The sequence below is a fragment of the Anguilla rostrata genome, chromosome 3, assembly GCF_018555375.3.
Source record: "Anguilla rostrata isolate EN2019 chromosome 3, ASM1855537v3, whole genome shotgun sequence".
Classification (NCBI taxonomy): domain Eukaryota; kingdom Metazoa; phylum Chordata; class Actinopteri; order Anguilliformes; family Anguillidae; genus Anguilla; species Anguilla rostrata.
The window spans coordinates 34,035,327-34,047,735 of record NC_057935.1 but is presented as its reverse complement, the minus strand read 5'-3'; the positions used below and the strand labels follow the sequence as shown (position 1 = coordinate 34,047,735).

At 50.0% G+C, this 12,409-nt stretch overlaps 1 protein-coding gene across 1 annotated transcript in view; it reads right to left on the bottom strand.

The window, feature by feature from the left end:
• Positions 1-476: 476 nt before the first annotated feature.
• Positions 477-12,409, bottom strand: part of agps (alkylglycerone phosphate synthase) — a 49,968-nt gene continuing 38,035 nt past the window's right edge. The window contains exons 18-20 of the mRNA XM_064327282.1: positions 11,759-11,858; positions 10,954-11,011; positions 477-2,779 (exon numbers count right to left, since the gene is read on the bottom strand). Of these exons, the coding sequence (XP_064183352.1) occupies positions 2,658-2,779; positions 10,954-11,011; positions 11,759-11,858 (280 nt within the window). The 3' untranslated portion in view covers positions 477-2,657. The remainder of the gene's footprint in view (positions 2,780-10,953; positions 11,012-11,758; positions 11,859-12,409) is intronic.

The window sequence follows — 12,409 nt, the reverse complement described above, 5'->3', positions numbered from 1 at the left end:
GATGCAGTGGTCTTCTTCATTTTCTTTGGTGGGAAAGCGCACATTTACCCCTTGGGGAGTGCCTCCAGTAGCATGTGCCCAAAGTAGAACAGATGACCATTGACCCCATGACCTCGGAATGCTTGAGGCCGAGTGCCGTAGTTACCACACGTACTCAATTCACCTTAATTCACAAAGGGCAGATGGCAAGTGTGCCAAGTCTTCCATGTTTGCCGCAACACTTGCTGTTCAGCATGGCTTCACAAGAACAAAAGGATATATGATGAGGAGTACTGGCCATTCAGCTCTTCTTGGATTGAGAAGTTAGTGGAGCATTAAAGTTAGATCAGCCACTGCAGGAACACTGAACATCAGCAGGAATTGAAGGAGACAGTTCCCTTACTTCAGCTTGCTGAATCTATGCCATCTATGTCAATCTACACCTCATTTCTCCAAGCATCAGCAGAGAAAACACACAAAAGACAATACCATCCAGATTTAATCAAGTCATTTATTGCACCAATGTTATTGACAAAAATGTACTGCAATGTTAATACATTATCACAACAATTGGAAAAATAACAAAATAACAAACCAAAAAAACTTTGATAACATTCTGATTTCAAGCTCTCAAATTAGTATGTATGTAATTCCAAACTGGATTCAGAAGCAAAAGTAGGAAACGTTAGAAAATGGCTTTTTAAGTTGGCTTCAGGCCAAACACTTCCTTCATCGGAGCTTCACTGGGACAATTTACAAGAATTCAGACAAGTGACGGACATCTGTGGACAGATGGACGCAAAAGAGGGGATACTATCCACTGTACATAACCATAAGGCAACCTAGTCAAGCATAACACAGGAAGAGTGCAGTAAAAGGTACTAAATCTATTAACATCAGCGCACATGTTGCATCTTATTCTAGCACCTTCCATCAGGATTACTGGTTTTTGGGTTTGCGGTTGTGGCCAATATATGAATACAAATAATGTATACTAAAAGAAATCATCTGCATATTCATTGGTTGGTACAGGCAAAAATGACATTTCAGTAAAAGATAAAATGGCTGCAGTTTGAGTAAAAATTCACATCAACAGAGCATCATAATCAGGCCGGCTCACAAAGACACATATGGAGAAAAAGGATCAACTCAAAGGCATAGCCAGAAATGGACATACTGGGCTTTAAGAAAGAATGTGTAATATGAAAATGACTGACAGGTATGTGTAGTAATTACAATAACAGTCACAATTATCAATACATTTTACTTTATAAAGATCTTTTTTAAAGATCAATCATTCTAGTCTAGCTTCTTGCATATATATATATGTATATATATATATGGTGTTCACATCTTCATGTATAATGTAGATACTGTACAGCACATACAAACATATACATATGATAAAATTTGTGAGGGACTGTAGATAGTGGTGCATCTGAATGTCTTTGGTACAAACATGTGTACTGTGACACTAATTCAGGTGAGTTCTCTGCAAACATGTTCACACTAAAGTAAATACAATGCAAGAAGACTCCTGGCCTCATCTCAAAACTCTGCCTGCTGCCTGACAGGCAAGGATCATGTACTTAAACAGCCATCGAGAGCTAGACAAACAAAGTCCTACCCGTCGGGGGGGGGGGAGAAAAAAAAAGAAATCAACCCAGTCGACAGCAGCGGCTGCTTCAGTCGGTTGGCAGTAGTCAGAGTGACACCAAATATACGTGTGCATGAATCGGGTTGAGAACTTAAAAGTCAAAGGTACGGGCTAAAGTTGGGGGGAAACCTTGAAGTAAACCGAACGCTTTCGGGCGAAAGTTTTCTTGGAAGCGGTCGAAAGAAAACGCGGTCACGTGGAGCGGTGGCGGCTACGAGGCTTCGGCCGCAGGAGGCCTGGCGTCACTCGCCTCAAAGTTCTGAGGGATTCCGTAACGGCGCAGGCGCCGCTCGGGCCCGAGACGCCGCGCAGGAATGATTCGGGGAAGAGTTTGGGCGCGACGCACAAACACGGCGAGTAAACACTTCACATGGCGTGTGGGAGGAAAGGCAGAGATCTTAAAGGCACAGTACTTTAGAAAAAGATTTTTTTTTTTCAGTAACCTAACGCTATAATGGCGAGCACAGGTGATTCGGGAACATTACAGTGGAAAAGGCATACAAAACGAATGAAAAAAGACGCAGAAATTATGGAGACGTATAAATATCTTCATCGGGGATAAGCATAATGAACTGGTACTGACCACGTGCACCACACATTCCAAACTACTCATTTAGCACATCGCAGCTTTGAGATGCCGTGGAAATGAACACAGTTTAATGTTTCACGCCTTAATTTTCCGTCAGGTGACTAGACAAAGAATGAGGGGAGTGTACATTAGTACAGATTCAGAAGAGACTACACGTGACTTTTAAAGCCACACTTTTCCCCTGGAGACACAGTAGCCTGCAGTAGGAAAAGGTTTCTATTCAGGTTCATGTCAAGCAGAATGTGCAGAATTAGGGAGGAGTCGTAATATTGTGGTGGACAGCAATGCTGCCCAGTACAAACATGGCCGTCCTTTTCAACAGCAAAAGGGCTACGGACACCTCTTTAATCGATTAACCACTCGTCATTTGTTATTTCCAATGCCACCGGATATTGTAAAAACCACATACATTTTGGTGGTGAGAACGGAGGATTACAGGAGATTCCTGTTGCCGAAGATGTTATCCGGGTCCACGAAGTCCTTGACGGATCTGAGCATCCCCAAACCCACGTTAGAGATGGACTCCTTCATCCACTGCTTCCGTAGCTTTCCCACTGAAAGATGACAGGAGGGGGGGGGGGGGGGTGAGGGGGGGAGCATGAAACAAAAACAGAAAAAAAAAAACAAACTGGAAGTGCCTGAGTGTTCAGCGGGCTGCTGGGAGCCGATCAATCTTGCGAGAGTGAGTGAGTAAACAGTGGGTGATAAATGCTCTTATTCAGAACGGAGAAATGTTTTGCATGCCATGATTTATGGAGCCCAGCAGACTATCAAACTCATTAGGCTCTGTGCGTTCCCAGTGGAGCGGCCGGCCGCCGCGTGCCGTGTCCCACCCCCCCCCCCCCCCCCCCCGGAGTGAGGGGGAGGGGGGCTGTGGGGGGGGTGGGGACACACGAACGGAGACGGGACCGCGCGGCTGACAGCGACCGTCCTGGGGCAGGCTGAACCGGGCTGCGCCGTGCGGCCCGCTTTCTCCCCCCGCTCGGGGGAACGGGCGGACGTCGCCGCGCCCGGTTCCCCGCGACGGGTGAAAAATGAGGACGGCGGGACGCGGCGGCCACCTGGCGCAGCGCTGGACAGGTGCCACCGCTCCTCCGTTCACTCTGGTGCCCAGCGCTGTGCCAGCTGTCCGGTCCCCGCTCTCTCCAGCTAAGGCGTATCGTCTCTGCCAAACGCACGTATCCCTGGCTACGGACGCAAGCCAACTGCTTCCCCGGGCAACCGCTCTACAGCTGAAACCGGTTCAGCGGAAAGCGCTGGAAAAATCCTCCTCTTTCCCTTTCCAAGGCCCTTCAGTAGAGCCCGGCTCCGCCAGCCCTTTCCGCTCTCCTCTCAGCGGGTTTCCCACAATCCCCTGCCACAGCCACTGCGCCGCGAAAAGGACACGAGATGTGACACGTTCTTCCTCTGCGTAAGATTCCCGGAAAAACCGTAATTATTACGAGTGGCAGTTTGGAAACGATTGTTTCAAATGCGTGCAATTTGGAAGCTACAGGCAGCCGAAAAATGATGAACCTCCTGCACATTCATTTTCCAGCTCCGGCTGAAATAAGAGACCATTAAGACTAATCAGCACTCCATGCTACCATTCTAACTATATAATAACCACGAGGACAAATGTAGCCACATGAGTAAATTCATCATTCAGACCAAAAAAAAAAAGGAAAATAAAACATTCACATTCTTTTCCAGGACTTTTCTCATGAGCTCCCTCTGCTGTCCAGAGCAAACGCGTCGACATTAAAAGCTTAAAATAACCGCTAATTAACGGGGACTCAAGCAGGATACACCAGTCTCGTGAATAAATGGAGAACCATTAATGTTTTTTTTTCCTTGGCCAGCTTCTGAACCAAAGTGAAATAGCACCGATGTCGCAAGACCGAAACCAGCCGAACGTTCTCCATTAGTCATAGAGGGAGAACGGCGCTAATGGTGCGGAGGCGGGTTCTGAGCACGCTCGGTCTCGTGGGTAAACGCAACTTGCAGATTCATCCTGTAAAATGCACAGTGTAAAACAGAAACATTTAAGGACTCACTCCACCTCATAACCAACAGTTCATGCACTTGCTTTTAAAAGGGTTCCTATGCATCTCCACATGGCTTTCGTTACCATTTCACTAATTAAATATGTGGTGGTTCCAGCAGGACAGCGGTCACACTGACAAGGTCTCACTACTAAGCTGGGTGCTTGTTTGCTGTGATCCCTTGGCCTCTGATATTTTGTTCTTATGTGGATTAACATCATAGATGTGCACGTGTGGTATGCAAATTTGGCAGCACATACACTATACGGCCAAAAGTATGTGGACACCTGACATTTAACATCTCATGCAAGATTATGGGCATTAATATGGAGTTGGTCCAACCTTTGCTGCTATAACAACCTGCACTCTTCTGGGAAGGCTTTATGCTGAATGTTGGAGCATTGCTGCAGGGTTTGCTTCCATTCAGCCAGAACAGCATTAGTCAGTTTGGGCACTGATTGGACGATTAGGCCTGGCTTGCCAATTAATCCCAATGGCATTGAATAGGGTTGAGGTTGTGCAGGCCAATCGAGTTCTTCCACACGATATGGACCTCAGTGTGTCAGGCCAAAACAGGAAAAGGCCTTCCCCAAACTGCTGGAGAAGCACAGCATCATCTAGAATGCGTTTGTATGCTGTAGCATTAAGATGTGCCTTCACTATAGGTCATATAGAGTATTTTGCACTGAAAAGTGTTTTCATTGAGCTTTTCAAAATCAATCCATACAGCACTCTATTGCAAGCTGGCCATCTTTTCAACTGACGGTAAGTGAAGTGGAAAAACAACAAGCCCCGCTCACCTCATCTATTACCTATATAGAGCAGTATCCAAGGTAACATTTGGTTCTCTTTCATTTTGAACGGTTGGAGAATAACGAAGTGAAATTTTTCCAATTATTTAATTTAACAGTCGACATGCACGCTCGCAACAATCAACAAATCAACAAACTGTTCACATCCCTAATCAATACACTCCCCCCCAACCCCCTGACACACACGCACGCCCGCCCGCGCGCACACACACCCACACACACCCGCTTGCGCACACACACACACACACACACACACATGCACACACACGCACACACACACACCCACACACACCCACACGCACGCCCGCCTGCGCACCCACACACACACGCACACAAGCACGCACACAAACAAACACGCACACACACGCTGATCCCAGGGCTGATAGGCGATCCTGGGGAATCGTGCTCTGGTTGCCCGGCGAGCGAAGACGAGGCCTCAGAAAACGCCATGCGGATCTCCCGCAGGCTCCGCCCCCATCTCGCTGATGCGAGCCGACAGAAGCGGAGCGCTGTAACGCACCCTCCTGCGCCCTCCTGCCGACAGCCAAGCGCGCGCCACGCACCGCGGCGACCTGGCTCGCCCCTTCCTACTCCGCGGCGACCTGGCTCGCCGCTTCCGACTCCGCGGCGACCTGGCCCGCCCCTTCCTACTCCGCGGCGACCTGGCCCGCCCCTTCCTACTCCGCGGCGACCTGGCCCGCCCCTTCCTACTCCGCGGCGACCTGGCTCGCCCCTTCCTACTCCGCGGCGACCTGGCTCGCCCCTTCCTACTCCGCGGCGATCTGGCTCGCCCCTTCCCTTCTGCGCCACCTCTCCATTTGTGCCGAAGGAAAGGAAATGGACTGCCCAGCGTGCAGGGAGGGGTTGTGTGTCACACGCAGCTCTGCATGGGGGCGGCGTGTCACAAATTCGGTGGAAGCATCACATTCAGTTACAAAGAGGGCCTGTAAACTTTATTAATGCCAATGAATTACACGGCATGTTAATGCAACATGTGAGCATCTGCTAAGTTAGCAGGAAACAAACCCGAGTCTAAGATCTGAGGATACTGTAAATGCTACAAAATAAGCCCGTTTGTTGCTGGGCAGCCTAAAATGACAGTTACAGGCATCTCCTCACTCTCCTGTAGATCTGGAGGGTCTACACCTGAGAGCTCACTGATGTATCAGTGTGTCAGAGGATTCAGGCTCAAATATGAGTCAGCATATTACCGTAAGAGAGGAGCTCTGACTGCAGGGCACGGGGTCATCCGCGAGGCCCCGCCCCCGAGCCAGTCACGGGGCTGTGAGGCCCGCTTCCCGCATCGCGCCCGGATGGCGCACCCGCGCTGATGCCAGCAGGCCAGCAGAGGGGAGGGCGGGGACGGGCCAAGCACACGCCCGCTTGATCCGTCTGTAACCCCGGGAAACGCCCCACGCGGGCTCTCGCATGGCCCCAAACCGGGCGAACAGCCCCCAGCCTCCTCCCGTAATTGGGCGAGAGGAAGAGGGGAGGGGCTAAGCGGAGCCGTTGCCGCCGTCGCCGAACGCGCGCTCCCAGCCTGCCGGGGCGATCGACAGGGCTGCCGCGGGGCCGGGCCAGGCGCCCCTTACACGACGGGACAGATGAGGGGTTCCGCACGGGCTGGCTTGTGTCAACCCGCCCCCCTCCCCCCCTCCAGGCCCGCCAAACCCCGCCCCTCCCCGCCTCTCGGACGCCCAGATGGGACCGGAGGGACGGCACGGGCCCGCCACCCAATCAGCACCTTCCAAATGTTTAACTAAGTGGCCTGTTCCCCCCTGCTGCCCGCCCCCACCCCTTCCTCTGCGGAGAAGGGGGGGGGAACAGAAGGTGCTGGGAGTGCATCATTACCTCTGTCACTGCGATAATTTACACATCTATCTTGTCACATTTTCCCCACTTTCCCTGCTACTGCAATAAATCTACCAGGGCTTCTGACCAGGCAGACGAAACCGTCGACAAGGCGTCCAGCTCCACTTTTTGCACCACTAAGAGAAACTTTTTCCTCTACAAGGTAATTACAAGGAAGGATAATCGATGACGGACACAGTAAACATGAAAGCTCGCAAGAAACTGAAAGCCCACCGTTTGCAAAGGGAAATTCGGTAATGAGCCATACAGCATAATTTACTGAGTGGAGACCCCTGGTTAAGCTGTTGTTTTGATACGATTCTACAACTGCACACGGAAGAACCACTCTTCAAATAAATAAATACATTTTGCCCTTCAAATTTGATGCATCAAGCTCAATCAGTTTTATAAAGATTTGGGACTTGATGCGCTGGTTCTACTCAACAAAATGACCGGTGTAATTTTCTCCCATTCAATATTCTAAATGTGTACTAGTCCAGAGCATCACCTGCACTTTTCTTTTTAGAATTCAGCACCAGGGGCATCATAACAGAAAAAAAGAAATGTCAATCCAAGCCTAATTTCCCACTTTATAGGAAACAGGCCATTGAGACCTTTCAGGAAAAAAAAACTAAAACAAATATCAATCCAAGCCTAATTACACGTACGGGGTAGACAGAATTATTTCCCCCCCTTCCTAGAAAACAGCCCGATGAGACCTTCCCCGCAAAGGTTTTTGTCAATCCAAGCCTAATTACACGTACAAGTCAGACGGCTTGTTTTTCCTTAGCAGAACACAGCCCTGAGAGACCTGTAAGGCAGCTGAGCACGCGTGCGGAGCAGAAGCGACGATAAGTGCGGCGGCGCGCTCTACCAAACGCGGACCGGGGGACCCCCCCCTCCGGAGCGGAGCGGGGCGCGGGCCTCCTGTCCGTCTGATAGGACGAGACAAGTATCAAAGTTAAAAAGGGCAGCGAGGCGCGCGCTCCGGTCCGACCGCCGGCCGCGATAAAAACCCGCTTTCGCCGTGATGAATGAGCCGCAGGCTTTCCGCGGCACCCCCGCCCGCCTCACAAAGCGCCGCGTCTCCTCGGAGACGGGCCGCGCCGCCGCCCCGGCTGACGGCCGCCCCTCCGCCGCGGCGCGCGTGACGCGGTGAACCGCGGAGAGAGCCCCGCGCTTATTTAGCGCCTTTTTACGACCGCATGGGAATCGCCCGAATGAATAACTGACTGAACGGATCTCCTACATTAGAGCCCCTCCACGCGGTGACTGCCGCGCCCCTCCAAATCCCCCTCTTTCACATTTTCACATTCAGAGCCATTCAAATGCTAACACTGAAGAGAGCCACAGCTTAAACGCCAGCACCAAGCCGAGACATCGATAACGCTTTCACGCATCTCCGTAATTCTTCCATGATTGTTATGAGGTACAACAGCATCACAAATACATTTGTACACCTAGCGTCCGAAGGTCTGATTTTCTTTCGGCAGAAAAATCACCCCATCAATTACTCGGCAGCGTCTGCCGAACGCCTGACCGGTGGGCGGTTTCTCCAATTTCCGAGACACAAAAAAGTCAGTAAATCATTTGCTGAGTAAATATTTAGGCGCTGTCTGTCCTCGTGAAGCGAGCGCTGCGTCAGGAGCGTCGCGGGGCGAGGGGGGGGGCGAGGGGGGGCGCGGGCTCACACGGCGGCGGCGGCGGCGGCGCTCGCACAGCCTGGCGTAAACCCAGGTTCAGAATAATTTATATTTCCTGCGGTGCCCTCCCACCTCGCCTTCCCCGGCTACATCTGTTTTCCTCGATACACAAAACCCGGAGAAACCGGCTCCATTTGTCACGGCGTGATTGTGGGCAGACAAACCGGTCTGTCCGCACCCAGATAGCAGCGCCCGCCATTATTAATCACAATTACAGAGTGCGCCCACAAAGGGGGCCCCGCATCAATACCCCCCCCCCCCCCCCCCACCTTCCTCCCTCCCTCCCTCTCCCTCCTCCTCTCTCTCCCCCTGACACTTCCCCTCTTTCCCGCTAAGCGCAGCGGTGGCCCCGCTCGGGGACGGGAACGCGGGCTGATCGTTCACGTCCGTCCGTCCGCTCCTCTCTTTTTCTATTCATTCGTTTTTTTATTAACAGCCTTTTAATTTTTAACCCACTCTGCCTCTGATACGAATGAAAAAAAGGGGGGGAAATAAAGATGGCGGTTTAATATCCCAGCTGATCCGCCGCGCGGTCGGCGGCGACGGCGGTGATTTATGGCCAGAGGCGACGCGTGAAAACAGCGCGGCGGATGGCAATATAGATAAGGCGGCCATTTCATTTAGACCCGATAGGGCAAAGGGGGAGGCCTCCTCTTTTCTCTCTCCCCCTTCACGTTTCATTTTGTCTGTGTCCGAATGAACAAAAAAGCAGCGGCGGGGCCATTTGTCTCCTCGGTGGGAACTGCTCTCTGCCGCGCGAAGGAAGCGGCGAGAGGGAGCAGCGTCGAGGGCAGGCCGCCCGGCCCGGCGTAAAACCAGGCCAAGCCAAAAACCCGGAACCTGAAACCTGAAACCAACGGCCCTGGCTTGGTATGAACTTCCTTCAAATGACTTTTTATAGCAACATTACGCGTAAGCATGCTGGCGGTGAACAGAACGAAGAGTGAAAAGACAGGTTCGTGAACAAACCGGTTTCTAATCTTAGCCGTTAGCTGGTCCTTATTTATTTAGCCTTTACTGTACCATGTAGTCTCATAGAGATTAATAATGCCTTTTGGGGAGATTTGGCCGAAGGAGCAGCATTAGCAGCACACGCATATGCTTTCCAACAATACACAACAGATGATATAGTAAATTTTTATTTCCCAACCAAATATAAGACTATTGACACTATTTCATACATAAACGATTTGTATAAACCTGCATTAATTGAAGGAAAAACACTCTAATCGTAGTATGAGATTGGGGTGTTTTATCAAGGATAAACAAATCACAAAATAATCAGGATGCCGACCCATCTCCAAGCAATGCTGTCCAACCCAGGTAATCCCTATAGCCAATAGATGCTGATTTATGCTTTCGCAATTTTCGTTTAAAAAATAAAAGGAAATTTTACTCACAGCTGTCTCATCAATCGCTAATCCTCAGCTGTCAGCTCAGTTGCACGTTAATGATTCATCCTCTGAGGAACTGCCTCGTAAATGCATCCCAATGATTGATGCCAGAATTCCCAAGATATTTGACGCAAAGCGACGTCATTTCATCAGTGAACTGTAACACGCTGCCGTGCCCCTGGAAGGCTACCACAGCCCTCAAGAACCGATACGCAAATGTCAAAAACGCAGAATATCAAATCACATCTACCTTTACTGTTGCAGCCCTTAACATTAGTATAGTGTCACAGGCCACTCATACAGAACTTGCCTCGGCATCCAATAGTGACTCAGGTGTACACAATTTAGCTTCTGAAGCCAATTGGAAACAAGAACACAGTCATGATACAGTTATGGAGCTGTGTGCCATATTCCACGTTTCCTTTCTTTAAATAAAACTTTACAACTGGTTTTAATTGCAGAGTAAACACCCAGAACCCGTGGGTTAACTTTAAGACGCAAGTGATTTCCCAAATGCAGCCTGAACAGTAGGAAGTCCTCAACTGACACGCTTGATAGAAAATAATATTAGATTAACATCAGATATTAGAGGAGGGAAATGTTGAGGGTTGAACAGGGGACAATAGTAACCTGATAATTTTATCAAATGAGCAAAAACCCACTTAGCACAGCTACAAACATCTAAATAGCCTGATATACAAATAAAACATTAGCTCAGAACTGAACTTTCAATAGCCTCATAAGGTTCACGTTATTACTCTGCAATTTACATCAGCGATCACTGTTCCCAACAACACCTGCAAGTACACAACATAATGAAGTGCAGTAATGGAGCTGAAATTGTCGGGCACTTAGTATTAAAGGCTATTAGGCTGTCTGTGTGTGTTGCTGCGGTTATACTGAAAGCACGGTTCTCCGCAGCAGTGCATGATGGGATACGGTACCTCCATGATGGTGCGAGAGGCTTCCCCCGTTAGCCAGAATCTCCTCCCTGGCAGCATGCTGTAGAGACAGGGGCAGGAATTTAACCAGTATAGCCCATCAATCAAGTTTAATGAGGAAAAGGATGTTCATTGAAAGAATATCACTTTTTAGCAACAGTACCAAGGAAATTCGGTTTATGTTCATACTACCATTCACAATTTCCAAAAACTACCCTGTGTCAGTACTACAGGGAAGCAATATTAATAATATTTTAAAAAAGGACTTATTTATACACACATCATACAGAGAGCCTATGCTGGTCATAGAGAGAGGTAGATAAGTGGCATGCAAACAGAAAAAGAAACTTCTGCAAATGTCTGTTATTTACTTATTCTTTATTCTTCCACAGTGCAGGCCAGACCGTGTACTAAGGGAGAGCCAGCCACCCATTTGAAGAGAGGCTCGTCTCTCAAACAACTTGGCAACCCAAAGACCTGCGCTCAGGTTATGTTTCTCCAGTGCAGGTTTCTGACTGAAGCTAGCCGAACAGAGGCAGATAGCCCAGGTATTCATGTCCATGTAATACCGCTGGATACTTGGAGTTTGTAAGTGAATTGAAAGCCTAGATGGGCTGAATGGCCAGTTATTGCCACTGTGTGTTCTTCCTGTCTCATGTTCATGCTGTAGGTCTCAGTGTAGGCTGTAGGGTTTGTTTTGAGCCCTTTGCTGGTGAGCTTTTTACACACAAAAGCAACACCGTCGTGGTTTCTTTTTCTGTGTGACAAAGCCTGTGATGGTGCTCTGGCCACAGAGAGCCCGGTTTACCTCCACTTGTTCGTAGACGTGCACGGGGTCGGAGAGCCCTCTGTAGTTGAAGGCGAAATAGAAGTACACACAGGCGCCGGCGTCATAGGTCTGCGTCACTCTGCCGGAGAGAACGAGGGTTTCAGCCAATGGCAGCGCAGCGCTAAAGGGAGAAACGCCGCTGCCTTTGTTTCGGCAAACACGCTCCGCAGCACACTCTCCGCATTACCCCCCCCGCCCCCCCTCCAACCCTGCACCCACCGCTCCCCACCCCGCACCCCCCACCCCTCGGTTGCCACGGAAACCACTCCCTGAGATTCCTGGCCAATACTGCGGCACACCCCTTTCTTAGCATTTAACGCAATCCCACCCCGCCCCCCATTTCTAATAAGTGGCCCTCCAGAAGGTTCTCGCTGCTCTCTCTGACCCCGCCTGCTTGTACTGTTTTGGCGAACGCGGGGGCGGAGGGATGGATCCATCACCTTTAATCACATCACATTACCGGGCCATTAAAGGAACATCAGGAGCGGCCTTTTACTGGATGAGCAAAGATACACTTTCAATTATTCACCCAAACAGCCAGGGACTCTCCGCAGGCCCTCCCTTCTCAATCACCCTGCGCGTCCCGCTGCGACTGCACGCTGCAGAACGCAGGGGGCCCCCCCTGAGGCT